The sequence below is a fragment of the Chiloscyllium punctatum genome, chromosome 32 (genome assembly GCF_047496795.1).
Source record: "Chiloscyllium punctatum isolate Juve2018m chromosome 32, sChiPun1.3, whole genome shotgun sequence".
Classification (NCBI taxonomy): domain Eukaryota; kingdom Metazoa; phylum Chordata; class Chondrichthyes; order Orectolobiformes; family Hemiscylliidae; genus Chiloscyllium; species Chiloscyllium punctatum.
Window position 1 is genome coordinate 62,853,069 of NC_092770.1, and position 22,919 is coordinate 62,875,987.

The 22,919-nt window shown below is 44.4% G+C and overlaps 1 protein-coding gene across 1 annotated transcript in view; it reads left to right on the top strand.

Annotated features, from left to right (window-relative positions):
- Positions 1-922: 922 nt before the first annotated feature.
- The window catches only part of LOC140457815 (uncharacterized), a 128,887-nt gene continuing 106,890 nt past the window's right edge, over positions 923-22,919 (top strand). Inside the window, exons 1-10 of the mRNA XM_072551432.1 lie at positions 923-1,097; positions 3,620-3,745; positions 4,958-5,143; positions 10,924-11,142; positions 11,960-12,079; positions 15,043-15,237; positions 17,315-17,413; positions 18,759-18,929; positions 20,818-20,916; positions 21,350-21,538. Of these exons, the coding sequence (XP_072407533.1) occupies positions 923-1,097; positions 3,620-3,745; positions 4,958-5,143; positions 10,924-11,142; positions 11,960-12,079; positions 15,043-15,237; positions 17,315-17,413; positions 18,759-18,929; positions 20,818-20,916; positions 21,350-21,538 (1,579 nt within the window). The remainder of the gene's footprint in view (positions 1,098-3,619; positions 3,746-4,957; positions 5,144-10,923; positions 11,143-11,959; positions 12,080-15,042; positions 15,238-17,314; positions 17,414-18,758; positions 18,930-20,817; positions 20,917-21,349; positions 21,539-22,919) is intronic.

Sequence of the window (22,919 nt, forward strand, 5' to 3'; positions counted from 1 at the left end):
AATCTTTCTTGAGGTGACCATTACTATTTAGTCCTTGCATGGTATGAAAAGACTGTCCATTATGTGACCAAATATGCGAACCAGCACTTTCAACACCAGCAAACATGAGAAACAGAGGGAGCGCCTGTCAGTGGAGACAGATGTATGGGCGGCCATCTTGTCAACTCCCCCAGATCAAAAGCCTCTGTACACATCAGCAGGCCCAGGTTTTCCAGTAACCTAGACAACTGCGACTTACTTTGTGTTTTGCTCTGGACCCATTGTTGATAAATAATTAGAAATAGTTGAGTTCAGCAGATTTTGAAAATGTGCCTGTGCTACGGTCAAAGACTGTGTTTTCTTGCTGGTGGATTTGAAACATCAATGCTTTTGTTCCTCCTTTAGCTTGTTGTACACAGTATGGTCCAAACCTCTCCAGTAAAGGCTGTAGGCAAAGGAAATGCAAGTAAAAGTGACACTTATGAGCAGTCAGTTCAGCTGAAAGAAGTGGGTGTGCTGTGGAATTGCTTGTCTCATCAAAGTGGGCCTTGATATTAAAAAGGTTGGGAATTGTTGGCATGGAGAGATCTTGGTGTCCTTGTGTATCAAATGCAAAAGGTACAGCATATAATTGGGTAAGAAATAGAATTGCAGTGGAATGGTATGCAGTCGTACAGTAGTCTTGTCATAGCAGCACTGTGCATCGGTGATTTCACACCGTGAGGACAGTGTGTAGTTTTGGTTTACCTAAGAAATATCAGCCTGGACTGTGTGCTGAGGGGAGGCATTTGAAATCAGTGGTTCAGGTCATTTTATTCTAGACTGTTGAAGGCAGACTAATGTGACTGGATCATCTGCTCACTGCAATTTAATAGAATGTTAACGGGCAAAGTGATGGGATTTCATTCCTGCCCCACTTGTGGCGTTTTACTTGAATGTGTACATGGATGGTTTGAAAGCCAATTTGAACACGAGGGCCCTCTCCCTTTCAGATGTGAATGAATGTTTACAGAACAATGGCGGCTGCTCCCAGCGTTGTGTGAACACAATGGGCAGTTCCCAGTGTCACTGTTACCCAGGATTCACCTTGGCACCCGGGAGCCAATCAACCTGCACAGGTTTGACGTTTCACATTCCATTTTGTAAACAGTCCGACAGCATGTGTTTGATTAAAGTAAGTACAATAAAGCTTGCATTCTACAGTGCTGATCATGTACCTCAATTACTTCTCTGTAGTAGTAGTACCCTTGCAACAAAGTCAGAACGTTGGGGCCTCTCCCTTCTGCGGACTGAACACATAGTTCAGTTTGGACACTGCATTGATGAGGGGTGCTGACATTCGTATGATCTGTTAAACCGAGGCATCATTTTACGTGAATGTAGACTGTCCCAGATTGGAGTTCAAAAAATGTAATGGTATGTTGTATAAATGGCTCGGCCAATATTTTATCTCTTAAAACTGTCACCAGAAATATCTCGTTGCTCTGCATAAAACGGCTGTTGTACCACAATCAAACAGAGTCAACAGTTGAAAAACTACTTAAAAGGCTATTTGCTTTCTCATGACCTGAGATAAAGATTTTGTTTGAAAGATTTTATCTGAAGTGTGATCCTGCATCGTGGTGCTGTAAGCTCCAATGAGGACTTGAACCCATGACCTTCTAACCGAAAGGCAAGAATGTTCCATCAGGGAGAGCAGAGGAAGTGAAGAACAAGAATCTTTTCTGCATCCTGGGCAATACTCTTCTCTCAGTGAACACCAACAAACGCAGTTTTAAATATTTGCACAGAAGCCTTAAAGAGGAACTCTGCTGACTGCATCTGTTGGAAGTGCACCCAATTCCAGCTCCTCAAAAACCGCGTGAGGGAACTGGAGCTGGAGATGGATAACTTCGGATTATTTGGAAGACGGAGGGGGTTACTGAGAGGATTTACAGGGAGGTAGTCACACCTCACGTACAAGGGAAAGGTAGATGGGTTAGAGTCGGGGACAGATAGGGAACCAGCAGGCAATGCAGGGATCCCCTGTGGCCATTCCCCTCAACAACTAGTATACTGTTTTGGATACTGTTGAGGGGGATGACTTACCAGGGGTAAGCAATGAGGCACAGCTCTCTGGCACTGAGTTTGTCCCTGTTATTTGGAGGGGAAGGGGGAAGAGGAGCAGAGCATTAGTCATTGGGGACTCCACAGTTAGGGAACAGATAGGAGGTTCTGGGGGAATGAGAGAGACTTGCAGTTGGTGTGTTGCTTCCCAGGTGCCAAGGTTCGTGATGTTTCTGATCATGTTTTTGGGATCCTTGAGGGGGAGGGCGAGCAGCCCCAAGTCGTGGTTCAGATAGGCACCAATGACATAGGTAGGAAGAGAGATGGGAATTTAAGGCAAAAATTCAGGGAGCTAGGGTGGAAGCTTGCAGCTCGAACAAACAGAGTTGTTATCTCTGGTTTGTTGCCTGTGCCACGTGCTAGTGAGGTGAGGAATAGGGAGTGAGTGGGCATGAACATGTGGCTACAGGGATGGTGCAAGAGGGAGGGTTTTGGATTCCTGGATAATTAGGGTTCTTTCTGGGCAGGTGGGACCTCTATAAACAGGATGGTCTTCACCTGAATCAGAGGGGTACCAGTATTCTGGGGGTGGGGGGGGGGACGTTTGCTAATGCTCCTCGGGAGGGCTTAAACTAATTCAGTAGGGGGAATGGGAACTGAAATTGTAGTTCAAGTATACAGGAGTTGAGAGTAGTGAGGTCAGAACTGAAGAGGTCAAGATTGCAAGAGGCACCGGGAAGCAAGAAGTTGTTAAGGCGTATGGTGTGTTAGATTTTATTGGTGGAAGGATTGAGTTTCGGAACCATGAGACCATGCTGCAGCCGTACAAAACTCTGATGTGGCCACACTTAGAGTATTGCAAACAGTTCTGGTCACCACATTATAGGACGGATGTGGAAACTTTGGGAAGGGTGCAGAGAAGATTTACTAGGATGTTGCCTGGTACGAAGGGAAGGTCTTATGAGGAAAGGCTGAGGAACTTGAGGTTGTTTTCATTAGACAGAAGAAGGTGAAGAGGTGACTTAATTGAGACATAATCAGAGGGTTAGATAGGGTGGACGGGTGGTCCTCAGATGGTGATGGCTAGCACGAGAGGACAGAGCTTTAAATTGAAGGGTGTTAGAAAGAGGACAGATGTCAGAGGTAGTTTTTACTCAGAGAATAGTAGGGGTGTGGAATGCAGTGCCTGCAATCGTAGTAGACTCGCCAACTTTAAGGGCCTTTAAATGGGCATTGGATAGGCATATGGATGAAAATGGAATAGTGTAGGTTGGATGGGCTTCAGATTGGTTCCACATATTGGCGCAACATCGAGGGCCGAAGGGCCTATACTGCACTTTAATGTTCTATGTTCTAAGTCAGATAGTGAGGGACAAAAGTAAGAAAATTCAGTTGTTAAGGTTAAATCAAATAAACCAAATCAGAAGAAATTTTAGGAATGTAAACACGGATAGACTTGATGCTTCACGTAGCTTGTTTCGATATTGTCCAGTTAAAGCCTTGGCAGAATTGTACTAAAGTTTGGCCCAATAGCATCTTGTTCATCCACTCCCACTCCGATTCACTGGTGTTTGTTTTTTAATGTTGCTTGCAGATGTGAATGAGTGTGCGGATCCAGCGATGAATCGGTGTGACCCAAACGCAGAGTGCGTGAACTCTGAAGGCTCCTACAGCTGTGAGTGCAACCCCTATTACAGAGGGAATGGGACACATTGTGAAGGTAAGCAGCAGGATACAGGTCCCAGCCTCCTCTCTCACTGATGGACTGACCACACAACATGAAGGTTCACTGGGCTAGAGATCCACCTTTACTGCCTGGCAGGAAAGGGAATCCTGTGGATTCTGTGTGATCATTCTTCCCATTAGATCTCCTTTACTGCTGTCCAGTCAGGTGATACTGATAGCTCTGGTGGAAAGACAGAGATCGATAGTCACTGAGTGGCAGACTAATGAAAATGAGCAAGTTAGTCTCCGAACTCAGGAGGAGCCATGGGCAAAATGTTCACAAGTAAATCACAGATTGAGTGTTCATTCCTGCCAGAGCCATTTGAAGATTTCTATTCTGTTTATAGTTACCTGAAGAAGCTGGGAATTAAACAAAAAGCAGTTGGTTAAAGTGACCAGCAAGCTGTTGGAATGTTGTGAAGTCTCAACCAGTTCAGTCCTGTCCTGTACAGAAAGAACAGTTGGTCCTTATTCATTTGTGCCAGTGAAGTTGTCTCTGAAATGGCTGAATAAACCACTCTGTTGTGTGAAAACTACTATCAACTATTCAACAAGATCAGGCCATCATAACCTTCTTGAGGCAACTCATGTTGAGCTATAAACTTCAACCTGGCCCAAATAATATCCACATCCCAAGAATGAAAGAGATTGTTTGTTTCTTTCTGAGATCTATTTTCTCACCATTATAAAGATTGTCATAGGTATCATTCTGTCCAAACGCACCCTTCCCCAGGAGAGAAACCACTCAAAGACTTCACACACCTTGATCAACTTGACACAAATCAGAAAGTGACACAAACTGTCCCAGAACTTGTCTTAAATACCTGGAACACAACTTGCCTTTCAAACAGATTCTCAATAGGGGCCTAACAATTGATTTAAAAAGGCCATCAGTAAGAAAGAATTGAAAATGTTCTGAAGTCAAATAAAGCAACCGTAAAAAGAATTACTAAGTGAAATGTGAAGAGAGACTTATGCAACACTAACACAACATGTGTGAGGAGTTGAGAGTTTGTTGAGTGTTAATTTTGTAGATTAAGTATTTTACATTCCCATTTCTTCTACTTGGTTGATATCTGGCTCTTAGTGAGTCAGTGCTTTGATGATTTGTTAAGGCCTGTGGTAGAATATAAATGAAGAACAACCAGAGTATTACAAAGAGCCAAGCTTGTCTAAACCACTTCTTGTTTTCCTTCTCTGTTTCTAGGATGTTTTTGCCCACCAGAAATTATCCCGGGAACAGCGAACCAGCCGGCTGTATCAGGGCATCCCTGCCCCTGTGTATCAGGCTTTATCACGTCCAATAACTTCCCGAGTCTGTACCAGAACAGCGCAGACATGTACTGGTTCTTCAACATGGCCCAGTTGTCTAACACCACTCGACAGTACACAGGTAAATGGAAACTCCATTCACATAGCTAAAATTAGAGACATTGACCGAATGTACCATTACTGTCTTGAAAGCAGACCCTTGGGAGGTAATGTGTGAGATGGTTCTCTATCCAGTCTGGAGTTGCCAAACTCTAGTTAATCTGTGGATTGGAATCATCGACCACATGACTTCCTTCCTTCTCCATATTGTTTTTGGTGGGATATTTGCTCAGTTTATATATTGAGAGTTTTAGCAATATTACCAGCTACACTTCTAGGCAGTCCACTGGAACTTCAGTTACATTTTAGTGTCTAAGCTGCCCTTTATCCAGTTGCCATTTAATACAGGATATAATACAAAGCAATGCTACAAAAGTGTTGATTTAACTTCATATTAGCAAATGGAACCGTAAGAAAATGCATTCCCTCATCTGAATGAGTTCAGGTGACACCTAACTCCAGAACAGCTACATGAAACTAGCAAGCAACACATGTTCCTTTCATTGGTCACTTGGCATGTCATGGCAGTCAGTGATTAATGGCAGCAAAAATACCCACAATTCCCAGGTCCCCAGAAACCACCCTATCTCTTGAGTGATTTTTACCAGTTCATACCCACATATAATTCAGTCACACCACATCCAGGGATTGCTGCAACCTTGCTGTTTGTTGGCAGTCAGTTTTGAGGAAAATAAGAGGCCTGTCAAAGATATTAACCTCTATACCTGGGGTAATCTGGAAGGGTTGCCAAGCCAACATTAGCTCCTACAGGAATGGAAGTTGGATGGATAGTAAATGTGGTAAAAACAATGACTGCAAATGCTGGAAACCAGATTCTAGATTAGAGTGGTGCTGGAAAAGGACAGCAGTTCAGTCAGCATCTGAGGAGCAGGGAAATCAACGTTTCGGGCAAAAGCCCTTCATCAGGAAAGAGGCAGAGTGCCTGAAGGGTGAAGAGATAAATGAGAGGAGGGTGGGGGTGGGGAGAAAGTAGCACAGAGTACAGTAGGTGAGTGGGGGTGGGGATGAAGGTGATAGGTCAGAGAGGAGGGTGGAGTGGATAGGTGGAAAGGAAGATAGGCAGGAAGGACAAGTCATGGGGACAGTGCTGAGCTGGAAGTTTGGAACTGGGGTGAGGTGGGGAAAGAGGAAATGAGGAAACTGGTGAAGTCCACATTGATGCCCTCGGGTTGAAGTGTTCCGAGGCGGAAGATGAGGCGTTCTTCCTCCAGGCGTCAGGTGGTGGAGCGGCAGTGAAGGAGGCCCAGGACCTCCATGTCCTCAGCAGAGTGGGAGGGGGAGTTGAAATGTTGGGCCACAGGGCGGTGTGGTTGATTGGTGTGGGTGTCCCAGAGATGTTCCCTAAAGCGCTCTGCTGGGAGGCATCCAGTCTCCCCAATGTAGACAAGACCACATCAGGAGCAACGGATACAATAAATGGTATTGGTGGATGTGCAGGTAAAACTTTGGATGTGGAAGGCTTCTTTGGGGCCTTGGATAGAGGTGAGGGAGGAGGTGTGGGCGCAGGTTTTGCAATTCCTGCGGTGGCAGGGGAAGGTGCCAGGATGGGTTGTAGGGGGCGCGTGGACCTGACCAGGTAGTCATGGAGGGAACGGTCTTTGCGGAAGGCGGAAAGGGGTGGGGAGGGAAATATATCCCTGGTGGTGGTGTCTTTTTGGAGGTGGCGGAAATGTCGGCGGATGATTTGGTTTATGCGAAGGTTGGTAAGGTGGGAAGTGAGCACCAGGGGGTTTTGTCCTTGTTACGGTTGGAGGGGTGGGGTCTGAGGGCGGAGGTGCGGGATGTGGACGAGATGCGTTGGAGGGCATCTTTAACCATGTGGGAAGGGAAATTGCGGTCTCTAAAGAAGGAGGCCATCTGGTGTGTTCTGTGGTGGAACTGGTCCTCCTGGGAGCAGATACGGCGGAGGTGGAGGAATTGGGAATACGGGATGGCATTTTTGCAGGAGGTAGGGTGGGAAGAGGTGTAATCCAGGTAGCTGTGGGAGTCGGTGGGTTTGTAAAAAATGTCGATGTCAAGTCGGTCGTCATTAATGGAGTTGGAGATGTCCAGGAAGGGGAGGGAGGTGTCAGAGATGGTCCAGGTAAATTTAAGGTCCAGGAAGGGGAGGGAAGTGTCATTTATCTCTCCATCCTTCAGGCACTCTGCCTCTTTCCTGATGAAAGGCTTTTGCCCAAAATGTTGATTTCCCTGTTCCTCGGATGCTGCCTGAACTGCTGTGCTTTTCCAGCACCACTCTAATCCAGAATCCCTGGATAGTAAATGTGAACTTGGCCCGACCCAGGCAGAATTATGACCATAATTTTGATGGGCTCACGGTGTTCTTTTTTCAGTGCCAAAACTACAGCTGCTGTCTGTATCATGGGGCATCCAGCTGAAGAGTGGAAAAGTTATGAAATTATTTACAGTGATTGCAAATAAGATGTTCACGTAACATTTAAATCATTCCCCACACCACCTTAACGACCCTGCATTAAGGGAAGATGGGGAAAAAAACATACAGCTACGCAGCAACTATTATGATCTGATGATGTATCAAAGCATTTTACAGCTGAGCTTGCACTTTTAAAGTAACATCACTGCTGTACTGTCGGATACACAGGAACCAATTTGCACACAGCAAGATCCCATAAACTGAAATGAGATGAATTTCTGGATGATCCATTTTAATGATGTTTGTCAGTGGACAGATGTTGTCAAGGATGTCAATAGGTACTCCTTAGTACGACTTTGCAATGTTAATGTTAGGCCTGTTCTAATACCTGAGAACCTCAGCTTAACCTCCCTCAGATATGCCTGTTCAGGTCTGACCTCGACTCCAGTTCCAAAGCAAGCAGTCAGCCTCAGAATGGTCTCCTTATAAGCTGAACTACATCACCAGCAATAACAGATTCTGTGCCCAGTAACCAACTGATGGTTGTGCAAGCTTATGTGCACGCGTTGGCTGCCACCTTTGCCGAAATAGCCACAGAAACTTTTAACAGCCTGATATCCATATGATGAATTAAACAGCAAATGACTTTCAGAGATTTACAAGGGTATTATTGTGGAGCTGTGGTTTCATAAAAACACCAGTTTCTGTTTTCTAGATATTTGTCCCTATCCAGATGTCCATCTCGCCCCCACCTCAGGGAGGAAGTTAGCTCCTTTTTCAAAAGACCCCACCACCAAGTCCCCGAATTAATCCATCACCCAAGCAACAGTTAACCTATTGGGGAAGTGTCAAAATAAGAAAAATCAAAAAGATCGAAAATCAAATGATTAAATGAACTAACTCAAAATAATATCAGAGGAGGAAATAACACAGCCCACCCCTAGCAGTGGCCCCCTTTCACTAAAACCTTTGAGAGTGTTGATAGTCACTGCATCCTGCTTCCCCAAGGACTCCTGGGCACAAATGTAGCCACAGAAGAGGGGCAGACTGTTGGGTTTATCATGCTCTCCATACCTGTTGCCTGGACCTTTTGATGGCTCCTTCAGCCAAGCCCAGGAACAACTACTTTATAACTTTGGAGAACCCACCACCAATTTACGCAATTGACAAATTACTGAGTAATAATTAACACGCTGCTTGATACCCCAATTCTTTGACATGAATCCATCACCAATTCACCAATTAAAACAAATGAATTACAAGTGTCGCCCTCCAGGGGCAGTGCTGCAACAACAAAAGTGAAGGAAACTTTGGAAGAGAAGTAGGGGATTAAATTAAAATGCAGGTAATGAACTCTGGTTATGGAGATCTGACGGAGGTTAAACTGAGTTCCACAATTCTCTCTAAAGACACTATTCAGTCTTTTTTAAATATAAATCAGTCAATTAAAACAACAAAACAGTCACACTAACAAGCACTGCCTACCAGAGACAGTGCAACAACAACATAAATGAATGAAGGGTAGGAAAAGAGGAAGGAACCCAGCTACTTTTTTAAATTGACCTTCTGAAGTGTTATGGCCCACCTCTACAGCAAGGTGGGGGGGTGGGGTCTTGAACTTAAGCCTCCTGGCACCACCACGACACCACATGACCCCAAAATAACCCAGTTCTTTGTTTAAAACAAAATGAACTAAATCAATGAGTAACAAGCTCTGCCCACCATGAGCAGTCTATCAAAGCTAGAATGGAAGGATGGGGAAAGAGGGAGGGGATTACATCAAAATGGAAGGAACCTTGCTCTTTTTTTATCTTATATTCCGGAAGTGTTATCACACACAACCAAACGACTTTCCCACTGCCACATCACCATAACACTTTTTTTTTGTTTTCAACTATTAACCCCCACCAGTAATCAGCCATGCAGCCAATTAGACATTTGCATTCAAAGCCAATTACAGGTATCCCCCTGCTTTTCAACTGTTCGCTTTACGCAATTTTGCTTTTACAAAAGACCTACATTAGTGCCTGTTTTTGTGAATCCAAGGAGGATTTTCACTTTTATAAGAAATGGCAATACCTTTTCCCATGTTAATCGTGCACCTTCGCTTTATGCTATCTTTGGCTTACGAAAGGTTTCCTGGGAATACTCTGCTTTCGGATAACGGGGGCTACCTGTATAGGAAATGCAAGCCACCAAAATTAAGGGTCTGAGGATTAAGGAAAGAGGGAATGGGCTAAATCAAAACAGTTGGAGGGGGAAGAGCCCAGGTCTGAAATAGATTGCTTTCAGTCAATGCTGATGCTATTCTGGTTGCCCACTAAAGGGAGCTGCATTTCCAACATTGACAAAGACTGCTCATCAAAATGTGTCTTTGGTGAAGTTCTCTGGAAAGGCTGATACTGTGAGGGTATTCCTTCCAGCGGAACATACACAAAGACAGGGAGAGGAAGGTGTCTCATTCCCAATGACCATCCCTCTCATCCACATTGTGATACATTGACCCCCAGCCACCAGCTACCAGGAATTACTTGGAGGAGACAAAACACACCTTCAAGTCTATCCCCAGATGCGGGAGTGAAAGGAATTCAAGAGAGTTGCTTACTGATCTCTGATGGGGAACAACAACAACTGTAACGCCATGGACATCTCCCAGCAGTCCTTTCAAACTGTACTTGGGATGTTTGACATCATTTTTATGCTGGCATGGGTTCTGGAAAGATTTACCAGGATGTTACCAGGAATAGGGAGTTTGAGTTAAAAGGAGAAGCTGGATTGGCTGTGATTTTTTCACTGGAGCATAGGGGGTTGAGGGGTGACATTATAGACAGAAAACCATAAGGGCCCAGATAAGGTGAACAGTAGGTGTCTTTTCCCTCGGGTGGGGGATATCAAGACATGAGGGGCAATTTGTTTCATAGAGAGTGGTTTGTGTATGGAATGAACTTCCAGAGGAAGTGGTGGGTGTAGGTCTGATTAAAACATTGAAAAGATGTTTGATAAGCACATGAATAGGAAAGGTTTAGAGGGATATGGGCCAAGTGCAGGCAAGTGTGACTCATTCAGTTTGGGATTATGTTTGACATGGACTGGTTGGTCTGAAGGGTCTGTCTGTGCTGTATGACTCTACCATCTGACCTCATACACCCTGTCAGGTGACTCACTGTCTATTTTGATTTTTGATGTCTTTGCGAACATTACTTGCTCCTGCTGAGTCTTACTCTAGTTTATGCACTTGTGTCTGAAACGGGGCCGAAATGCACCTCACTTTGTCTCTGTGATGCAATAGTTGACACTGATTAATTCACAGTATCCTTATCCATGTTTGAAGTAATTAGTGCACACCATGAACACTGTGCAGGAATGTGACTTCCACTAGCTAGCAACTGTACTGTTGTTCCACACAGGAATCCGATTCCGGGTGGAGTCACTCTCTGTGGAGTCCCAGGAGGATTACATCGCCTTCGGATGTGGAACAGATCCCGATCGACAGAAACAGTTCACACTGACCGAGAAAAACTTGAACATCACGACCTTTCACCTCTCCGATTGCACGGACTCCTGGGTCCATTTCCACTCTGGTCCCAACGTGCCGAACACAAGTTTCAAAATTTATTATGAAATGGGTGAGTTTTGTTTAATACTTTGCTGAGTATCACTGGGCCCACCTCTGGCCTTCTCCAAGAGTTATCCAAGGTAAACTGAGAATTGGACCTTCGCATTGGAGCAGTGTTGTAAAATTAATTAAATCATGTTCATGTGCTATATAAAGACCATAAGCACATCTTTCTCGGTAGAACATTGTCCCCAGAATGTTGATTGAGCACATGGGGAACAGACCCAGAATGCCTCAGGATTAGTTAAACAAATGACACAATGGACAGTTGTTCCCTCCTGTGCAGGACAATCAGTGATGCAGTGAGGGAACGCAATGAAAGTGTTTGGGAAGTTCTCTGTGCTAGTCATTTCAACAGTGTGACATTTCTGGAACAGCAACATTGCATATCCAAATCAATGTGGGTCCACAAATCTGTTTTTGGGTTAAGAAACTGTATTCCTATAAAGCACAGGGAGAAGGAGCCAGTCTTTTGTTTTATTTCATTACTGTTACACAGCAGCATCACTATGGAGACCTACATCATCTGTATTTTTTTTGTTTTAAAACTGTACATTATACCCTACTTTCAATTTTTATTATAGCCAATGGGTGAGTGATGTCTAAGGTGTGGCTGAAACGATGGGGTCTATTTCATGTCATTGGCTAAATGTCAGGATTGTCCCCATTGTAGATTTTGATGGTGTGAAGTCTTCCTTAAATGAATTTGTGTTTGTAATGAGAGGGGGCAGGGGAAGTCTTACCCTGACTCAGTGCCTGGCCATTCCCTGAGTCAGCCTTGCACTGTGTGAACACATTAATATTCCGGTGTGCCCTTGGTTTTGCAGTGCCCCGTCTGTGCCTGAACCTGAGTTGTGACGTCAATGCAGTTTGTCACCGAGACAGCGCCGGGTCCCTGGTATGTCGCTGCAAACCAGGCTGGAGGAGATCAGGTCCCAGGTGTTACGGTAAGACAGTCCCACCACATGCATTTCTCTCCACTGAAGGCAGTCTTTATACTGTCCCGGTTTGTGTTTGGAGCCCGATGGAGCTGCAGCTGAATCCTGGGGTTTGCATGGAGCCTGGATCCTGGTGTGGGAGCTTGGCTCAGTCACTAACTCATTGAGCTCTGTATCTGGAGGTCAAGGGTTCAAGTCCACTTGAAAAATTAAACACCAAATATTTAATGAGCTCCCTTCCCTCCAGTTCTGACAGCACTTAATGCTTGAGCATTTGGAACAGACTTCTTGACTTATACAAGGATACAGTTGGATTGCTCTCCCTCTCCAGCTGAAAAAGAAAAACTGTTAGACAGAAAAGGAGGTAGAGCTTTTGCCCGAAATGTCGATTTTGAAGCTACTTGGATGCTGCCTGAACTGCTGTGCTCTTCCAGCACCACTAATCCAGAAAAAGGAGGTCATTCAGCCCATCAAGTCAGCACCAGCTCTCCAGATACAGACTTTACTTGGAGCCATTTTGCTGCCTTCTCCCTGTAACCCTGTGCATTTCGCATGCCTCATTTGAATGTGCTTGCAGGCAGTGTCTCCCAAACTTGGAGACCTTACTGTGTGAAAAATCTCTTTTTCATATCGCTTTTACTTCTTTTGCTGATTAGTTTCAATCTGTGCAATTTTGTTCACATCCCTGACCCCTGAGGAACTCCTCAACAAATCTTCCTGTAGCCTGAACAATGTTTGCAGTATTCTGTTTCCTACTGCTCAGCCAATTCTGTATCCATGAAGCTATAACTTTACTCACAAAGTTGTGCAGAATTGTATCAAATGCCTCTAAGAAATCCATGTGTACGACATCAACAATCAACGAACCCTCATCAATCCTCACTCAGAGAAGCTTAGAGGGCATAAGGGACCCTTTGGTCCATTGAGCCTGTACTGCCTCACCTTTTTGTTAAAAAATCTCCAGCCAGTTAGATAAGCTTAACTTTCGCGTAAGACTCATGTATTGAATTTTGTTAATTAATTGATTCCTCATTTGTTCACGTGATGTAGTATTAAAATTTGAAAACCTAGATTCAAATCACATCATCCCTTCTTCATAGGCATCATATAGGAAATTGGAGACCTTTGTGTAGTTTTATGTCTGGTTTCTTTTTTCTATATTATGCATATGAAGAAGGGATGGTGTGATTTAAAGCTTAATTTGAGATTTGTTCTGAGTAATGCTGGAATGGCTGAAATTTGTTGCTATGTGCTTGGAATAGAACTTGAGGTGAACAGTTTAGTGCATTGGAAACAAGGGTAGAAGACAAGAAGAACGCTGCTGAGATAATGTAAAACCCTATATTTGCAGGAGGAGGCTGTATAGGAAGGGGCTATTTTCCCTGGAGCATTGGAGACTGAGGGGTAACGTTATAGAGGTTTATAAAATCATGAGGGGCATGGATAGGGTGATTAGGTCTTTTTCCCAGGGTAAATGAGACCAAAACTAGAGGGCATAGGTTTAAGGTGAGAGGGGAGAGGTTTAAAAGGGTCCTAAGGGTCAACCTTTTCATGCGGAGGATGGTGTGTGTGTGGACCAAGCTGCCAGAGGAAGTGGTGGAGGCTAGTACAATTTCAACATTTAAAAGGCATCTGGATGGGGAAATGAACAGGAAAGGTTTAGAGGGGTAAGGGCCAAATGTTGGCAAATGGGACTAGATTAATTTGGTACATCTGGTCGGCATGGACAAGTTAGCCCAAAGGGTCACTTTCTGTGCTGGACATCTCCATGACTCTATGACCGTATCAACCAGTTCTTACAACAGTTGGTGTTTTTATTCCCTTTTTGTGTGTGATTTCTTACCTGTTAAAAGAATATTGACAGCTTCTTATGACTGTTCAGCAATTGACATTGGCAAGTAAATAGCAAAAATTAACCTGATAGTCTGTCAGCCAGGTTTTGCTCCAGAAACTGTTTTGCCCAGTGTTACCATCATAACATAATAATTTGAGCAAATTTAATAGTTTGTAGGAGTTTCCCCATCATTGAAGTGAAACTGATTGGCCTGTCATTGCTGGACTTGTGTTGACATCTTTATTTTGAGCAGGGGTGTAGAATTTGCAACTCTACACTGCTCTTGTACCAACCTGGAACCTAAGAAAGACTGGAAAATGATAGCTCATGCCTCTGCAACTCAATTGTCACTTATCTCACAATCCTTGGATGCATCTTATCTCATTCCACCCCTTACAAGTTGAAGTACAGGCAGCCTATCCAATACCTCTTCCTGACCAATTTGAAACCTCCTTTAGCGATTAACTTTATTTCTCTTTCGCAATAGTCTGTGTAGTGTCTTCGGTCTTGGTATACACAGCTTCCATGTGCAAATTCCTATTTTGGTCCCTAATTGGCTGGACATATCCTTTACCATGCTTTTACTATTTATATGCCTGTAGAAGACTTTTGGGTTCAGTTTTATATTAGTTACTAATCTCTATTTATGATTCTCTGGGCTTATGTGCATTTACAGTGCTCTGAAGAGGGAGTGAAGGGTTTAGACTCAGACAGTGAAGGAGTGTCAATATAATTCAAAGTCAGGACAGTGAATGGCTTAGGGGAACATTTGCATGTAGTGACATTCCTGTGCATCTGTTGCCCTTGTTCTTCTAAGTGGAAGTATTGGTGGATTTGCAATGTGTTTTCGAGGAACCCTAGTGAGTTCCTACAGTGCGTCTTGTAGCCTTCATAACTCATGGATCAACAGATCTTTGCATTGCTAATGCCCTTACAGTAGGTTATTGCCTGATTTCAGTATTAGTTATCAACGAAAAGTACCCTTTTCTCTTAAGATACTATAAATAATTGTCAAGTCCCTGTAGTTGTACTCAAGGTCAATCACTCATGATCAATATCTGTTCTAGCTCTGCGCACTCTTCCTTTGCAGTAAGGTCTGAATATTAACAAGCTGTCTACCTCTCCACTTCTTCCCTAGAGCTCAGGAACGTGGTACAAGCTGTAACAGCCAGTGTCACAGGATCCAATGTCACATTGAGATGGGCAGTCGTCCCAATACCCGGAAATGAGATTCTCAACTACCAAGTTAACACAAACTGCACAAACCACACCAACGGGATCATCCAGCTGCAAACTCACCAACCTGGAAACACCACCAGTTTAGTTTTGACCGGTGGGTATGTCAGATCTCACTGAGACTTCTCTGTCCTCAGAGACTGCTTAGCACATTGTCATCTGCTTTCAAGAAAGGAAAAGTAATGACCTGGCCTGTGAAACCTGCTTTAACCATGGTCAGTGATGAGTTTGATTGTGCCATTATCTAAGTTGAATTTCCCTAGTTTTGTGAGGTATCTGCCTCTTCGTCCCCCCCCCCCCCCCCACTTTATTTTGATTTAAAGATATTGACCTTTACTAGATCATAAAAGCAAAGGATGAATTAGGCGAATTAACCGCACGAGCCTGCTCTGCCATTTAATACTTTCAAGGCTAGTCTCAGCCATTTGTCCTGTTCCTGTTGACTGCACAAAGAAACCTCTTGTGTACAGCAGTAAATTTGCAGCATTTGCTGGTGTTCAACCAAAGTTGGTCATCACTGCCGAGCCCGATCCCTGTTCAGCATCTCCATACAGCGAATCAGAAGGGATCAGTTAGATGGACACGGGATAGCCTCAATGTTGGGAGAAAGGGCAAGGCTTGTGCTGAGTTTTGGGATTCGAGCTTAAAAGTGAGGTCAGAGAGTAACACATCCTGGGCATTGAAGATCTACTTCAGAGACATTCACCGAACAAGTGTCTTCAGGGACTGAGTTCTAGTTTTCTTCATTGTTAGAGACGCCTGTCTACCAGGTTGTTTTGCTGGCTGCAATCATTTAACATTCCAATCGGCTGAAGCACACACCCTTTGAGATTAGATTAGATTACTTACAGCGTGGAAACAGGCCCTTCGGCCCAACAAGTCCACACCGACCCGCCGAAGCGCAACCCACCCAGACCCATTCCCCTACATTTACCCCTTCACCCAACACTACGGGCAATTTAGCATGGCCAATTCACCTAACCTGCACTGGAGCACCCGGAGGAAACCCACGCAGACACGGGGAGAATGTACAAACTCCGCACAGTCAGTCGCCTGAGGCGGGAATCGAACCCAGGTCTCTGGCGCTGTGAGGCAGCAGTGCTAACCACTGTGCCACCGTGACAATCTTCTCAATGAAATAGCAATTAAATTAACAGAAACACAGGCTGAGATTAACTTAGTAATAAGAACTAATTATATTTATGTAGTCCAGTACCATTGTAAAATATATCAAGATGTTTCACAGGAATGAACGCACAATATCAGTGATTAACGCAAGTGGCTAAAAGTTTCTCCAAAGAGATATGTTTCAAGGAATGATTTAAAGGAGAGTAGACATATCATAGAATCACTGCGGTGTGGAAGCAGGCCATTTGGCCCACCAAGTCCACACTGACCCTCTGAAGAGCATCCAGCAACGCCCTCCACCCACCTCCCCCCTCCCCCCCCACCCCCACCAACCCTATCCCTATAACCCTGCATTTCTTATGGTCCATCCACCTAACCAGCACATCTTTGGACCTGGACACATGGGAGGAAACCGGAGCACGCAGAGGAAACCCACACAGACAAAGGGGGGAGTGCGCAAACTCCACACGTTCACCCAAAGGTAGAATCAAACCCGGGTCCGTGGCACTGTGAGGCTGCAGTGCTAATCACTGAACCACCATGCTGCCCCATATGGACAGATTTAGGGAGGGAATTCCATGGCTAATGCCAAGGTAGCTTAAGGTGGTGACAAAATGAAAATTGGAGATGCTGAAGAGTCTGATTTGAAGGAATCCATGACGATTAGAATATCTTGGACCAGAGAAAATGATAGTGGTAGAGCAGGTCAATGCCAAGAGAAAATTAAAAATATGGCCGTAAATTTAAAAAATTGAATTATTACTGGATGTGTTGCTGGGATGGGTCCACAAATGTGGGGGATGATGGGTGAAAAAGACTGGGCACAGTGAGTAGAGTTTTGAATGGGCTTAGGTTTAAGAGGATATAATCTGGTCAGAGGAGCAGGAAGCAGGAATAGAGCTTTGGTCATTCCAAATTTGTGTCAATTCTCCATTGCAACCAATTCAATCACTTAGATACATAAGAAACTCAGAGGGGTATTAATGGAAGTTATTTTTTGCATGTTTATTATGTAGTCTCGTTGACTAATGTGACTGAAATTCCAGGTCTGGGCTCCCTATCACTGTGTACCACTGTGATCCAGGTAAACACCTCCTCTGATGGCCTGGTGACCACTCAGCCTTTTACCTTCAGGACCTACTCTGGTGAGCATTTTCAATTCTCTTCTTTTGTGACTTGTTCCACAAAGACCAGTCGAGCGTTCTCGAACAAGTCGCCATAATTCAAGCCAGTATTTGGAAACAACTTGATGCAAAGTAACTTATTGACAGTTCTCGTCAGGGCTAATTGGACCAAGAGCAAAGCTGTCCTCTGGTTGTTTTATAAAAGTAATACCAGAAACATTGCAGAATAACCTCCTTTCAATGGTGCACTATTAATGAGCTGACAATTGGTCAAGAACTGAAGAAAACTTCCCTCAAGATGAGGAACTTAAATGATCCTGCAAGTGATATTGGAAATACTGAGAGAAAGAGCAGACTATTAGTTGAATTGGATGAGAGGACTTTAAAACTAATGACTTTAGCGATGCATTGAGTCAGTCCCATTCTCACCACGTGGTATCATATCAATGTACTATCAGCTCATTGACCAAGCATCATTCTTTGTTCTAGTTCTAATGATCAGAACAGGATTGTTGAAAATTTGGTTAGAAACAGGAATGTTTCAGGATTATTAATAAGAAGAACAGATTTAAAAATATGGAAAACGTGAGGACTGCAGGTGCTGGAGAATCAGAGTTGAAGATTGTGGTGCTGGAAAAGCACAGCCAGTCAGGCAGCATCCAAGGAGCAGGAGAGTCGAAGTTTCAGGCATAAGCCCTTGCCCGAAATGTCGATTCTCCTGCTGCTCGCATGTGCTTTTCCAGCACCGCACTCTTCGAGATTAAAAAATGTGCAGAATGCAATGGTTCCCGAGCTAAGGAAGGCTTCCCGTCTGAGATGAGTAGTCATCAAACTCTAACAGAGTCAGTCAGCTGTTCAACTGCAAACTAAGGGAAGAAACAAGAACACCTGAGACTCGATGATCATTCCCTCCTTTTCTCCACAGCTTGAGTATACTAATCTCATCTAAAGAGGTGAAATTGTCAGCAGAGTTAAGGAAAGACAAATATATTAGCCTGAGTTTTCTACCACCACCTCTTCCTCACCCCTTGCTTTTTCTACTGAGAGTAGATTGTTAAGAGCTGATAGGTTCATGCCTGCACCTGATACCTCTCTATTGGTGAACAGTGGAGTAATTCTTGAGATCATGCCTGTGTAATACTGGGGTGAAGTAGATCATCTGCTCTTGTATCCTGCAGAACATACTAACATTGGAAAAACAAGAAAATAAATTTGAGACAAGCTATAATTTCTACTTGGTTTTTAAAAGCCATCTAGCAAATTGCAATTTACATTTTATCCATGAGCATTTTCTGCTGATATTTCATAATACTCTTGAGGTTAATGTATCTTTTAATGTTTTTTCTCTTTTTGGAAATGATTCCAGAATCTCTGAGTTTGACCTCCATCTCCACCACCAGTGCTGTGATCTCCTGGGCCCCTCTTGGGAGTGTGAGTGCTCTGAGGGGCTGCAGTCTGAGCTACTACAGCATTGGGAGGCCCGACACTGTCCACACTGTCAGCCTCGTCCCAGTCAGTACAGAGGCAGTGATCACAGGTAAGATGGGAAGTCAACTGACCTTTGTCTCTGTGGACAAGCATTAATGTTCTATAAAAATTCACAGAACATTGAAAAAAATCTTGTACTTTTCAAGATTTTGGACTATCCCGAGGTGTTCAACTCTTGATTAAAAATGGGGTGTATGTGTGTGTATGAGAGAGGGTCTGCGTGAGTGAATGAGTATGTAAGAGTGTGTGTGTATAGTGTAGTTGGGTCACCTGTAGTGTGACATGAACCCAAGGTCCTGGTTGAGGCCAACCCCATGGGTACCATATTAATGAACCAAAACCTGCAACCCATTCTGAAAGATGAAAAACTGAACAGCAATCTAGGCTTGTTCAATAAATCATTTTAATTGCATGACGCTGCTATGAATTCTGTGTCTTATGGTCCTGCCCCACTAGTTACCTGATGAAGGAACAGCGCTCCAAAAGCTAGTCCTTCCAAATAAACCTGTAGGATTATAACCTTGTGTGATTTTTAACTTGGTCCACCCCAGTCCAACACTGGCACCTCTACATCATAACACTTAATTAGTTTGCTGTAAAATGCGCTCCCTGTTGTAAATCAGGAAATGTATCCAATCATTGTTGCACACCAAGCTCCCACAAGCAATCTATCGTAATGATGTTTTTTGAGGATGACTATTGGCCAGGGCACAATGGAGAAGTGCCGTGCTCCCTTAAAAACCATGTTGCAGGACCATCTACAGGCACCTGAGAGCAGACGTCTCGGCCGCAGCAGGAGCAAGAATTTTGTGCCAAGACAGCTGGAATGGGACTTGAACCCACCAACATGTGATTCAGAGGCCTCAGTGCTCCCGCTGAAACACAGCTGAGCCTTAAAGGATCAGTTCATCCGTCAGCCCACAATAGACAGGGAGCACACAGTAGGTCAGGTAACTCTTATCTTCAGGCTAGACGTTGACCTCGGAGTAAAATATTAATGCAACAGGAGGGATGCCAAATAGAGGTCAGATCTCCCAGGCTGGGTTCTGTGCTGATTATCCAGCAAATCCGATACGATGCTCGTGATCAGAATCACAGAAGTGTTACAGTGCAGAAGGAGGCCATCCCAGCCCCACTGTGTGCCCATTTTAATTCCCCTTCCCGACATGACCATCCATGGCCTCCTCCCTTGCCACACGAACTAAACCAGAAATTGGAGGAACAACACCTCAACTTCAACCTGGGCAACCTATAGTCTGGAGGACTCAACATTGAGTTTTCCAACTGCAAATAACCTCTGTCTCCATTTCCCGACTCCCTTCCCAGCCCCTCCCCCTCTCTTCCACTCCACTTTGCCACCAACTGGATTCATTCCTCCCATTGACCAACCAAGTTGTACCCTCTGCTTGTCTTCACCTATCCCCACTTCATCACCTTGTCCCCCCACCCCCTTTATCTGCAGCTCCCCTTACACCCACTCCCACTCCTGAAGAAGGGTTACACCCGAAATGTGGACTTCTCCTCCTGATGCTGCTTGGCTTGCTATGTTCTTCCAGCCTCCTGTTTGTCTACTTTGGGTTCCAGCATCTGTATTTTGTTCGTCTCTAACTCCTTGTGTGTTAAAGCAGACAGCTCAGTAACACTGTGTCACCTCAGCTCAGAGGTTAGCCCGAGATTGCAGCCATATGAGGCTTGTCACTGTCTGGCAATGTGGGTGGGATGCTCTGAACTTACTCTGGGACATCTCACTGGAGGACAGCATTAACATAAGACCAGTGAGACCATCCACAAACATGGCTATGGCTGATCTGTCTGGAACTGTCTCTATTCAATGGAAGGAGTATTGAGAGTAAAATTAGATAACTACGTATCCAACATGGTGAACATTAACTACAGAATTCAGGAACTTGTATGTAACAATGAGTATTTCTTTTCAGGGTTGGAACCAGACGCGACTTACATCATGTCCATTGTATGTGACTCTCTGTCTCCCTGGACACTTCGCTCCCAATCGCTAAATGTCACGACTCTCCCAAGTATGTATTTAGACAATGTATTATTGTTGTAAAATTGGCATTCATTCACAGCTACAGAACTTGTGGGCGGCACGGTGGCACAGTGGTTAGCACTGCTGCCTCACAGCGCCAGAGATCCGGGTTCAATTCCCGCCTCAGGCGACTAACTGTGTGGAGTTTGCACGTTCTCCCCGTGTCTGTGTGGGTTTCCTCCGGGTGCTCCGGTTTCCTCCCACAGTCCAAAGATGTGCAGGTCAGGTGAATTGGTCATGCTAAATTGCCCGTGGTGTTAGGTAGGGGGTAAAGGTAGGGGTGTGGGTGGGTTGCGCTTCGGCGGGGCGGTGTGGACTTGTTGGGCCGAAGGGCCTGTTTCTACACTGTAAGTAATCTAATCTAATCTAATCTAATCTAAAATGTTTTCCTCAATCTGACTGCGGCTCTGTTTTATTGGCAGCTTCAAGATTCCTCAGCAACATACAGGCTTCCCATATAACCTCATCGACTGCTGTGATTGCCTGGGACCTACACACTTCAGGCGCTGCCCTGGTTGAGTCCTACTCCATTAGCTATGGTCCTTATGGCACTGCCAGACCCAAGAAGAACATAATTGCTTTCCCTCCGAATACCAAAGTGATACTCAATGGTAAAGACAGGGTGACCAATCCTGAGGGCATCAAGGAAGGGGCACTTTGACCAATGTTGGATGGTGTGGGAGTTGGTTGGCCAGTGCTTCACAGGCTAGTGTTGGGGTTGGGGCTGGGGCTGAGGGATTGGAAAAGAGACCTAAATGTTCCTCACGGGTAAAGCCAGTCAAAGTGAACTGGTATGTTACAGTGTGATTCTGCAATCGTTTTCCTCAATAATGTCAAATTTGCTTGCAATTTCCCCTGAGTTGAGGAGAGAAAATCAATATACTTGATGTTGGATTCAGCTGCAGAGCTCGCTTCTATTAGTCTATTAGGGTCTAATAGAGTCATTAGGTAGTTCCTACCTTTACAGCTTCTCACTAGGCTATATATATGATTTATTAATTATTATTACAGATCAGTGAAGAAGTAGAGCATTAAGAGTGACGATGACCTGTGAGTATAGGAGTTAAGAGGTTATGTTGCAGCTATACAGGACATTGGTTCAGCCATTTTTGGTCTCCATGCAATAGGAAAGATGTTGCGAAACTTGAAATGGTTCAGAAAAGATTTACAATGATATTGCTGGGATTTGAGGGTTTGATCTATAGGGAGAGGCTGAATAGAATGGGGCTATTTTCCCTGGAGCGTCGGAAGCTAAGGACCTTGTGGAGGTTTATGAAATCATGAGGGGCATGGATAGGGTGAATAGTCAAGGTCTTTACCCCAGTGTAAGGGAGTCCAAAACTAGAGTCCAAAACTGAAAGATAAAAGGGAAAGGATTTAAAAGGGACCTAAGGGACCATTTTTTCACGCCGAGACTATTGCATGTGTGAAATGAGCTGCCAGAGGAAGTGGTGAAGGCTGGTACAATTACACCATTTAAAAGGCATCTAGATGTGTACATGAATAGGAAGGGTTTAAAGAGATATGGGCCAAATACTGACAAATGGGGCATTTCTGTGGATAGGTGTGAACTTGATGGCCGCATTACAATTTTAAACACCATCCTCATTTCAGACAATGTCTTTGATAGCTTGTAAGGCACTGTCCTGGTTTTCAGGGTAGGAGATGGCCCAGTGGTATTATCATTAGACTATCAATCCAGAGATCCAGGTAATGTTCTCGGGACCTGGTTCAAATGCCACCATGGCAGCTGGTGGAATTTTTCAATTGCAATTGAATTCAATAAAAAAATCTGGAATTAAGAGTTGAGTGATGACTATGAAACCATTGCTGATTGTTAGGAATATAACCCATCTGGTTCACTAATGTCCTTTAGGGAAGGAAAACTGCCATCCTTGCCTGGTCTGGCCGACATGTGACTCCAGATCCACAGCAGCAGTGACTCTTAACTGCCCTCTGGGCAATTAACATTGGTCCAACCAGTGACACCCA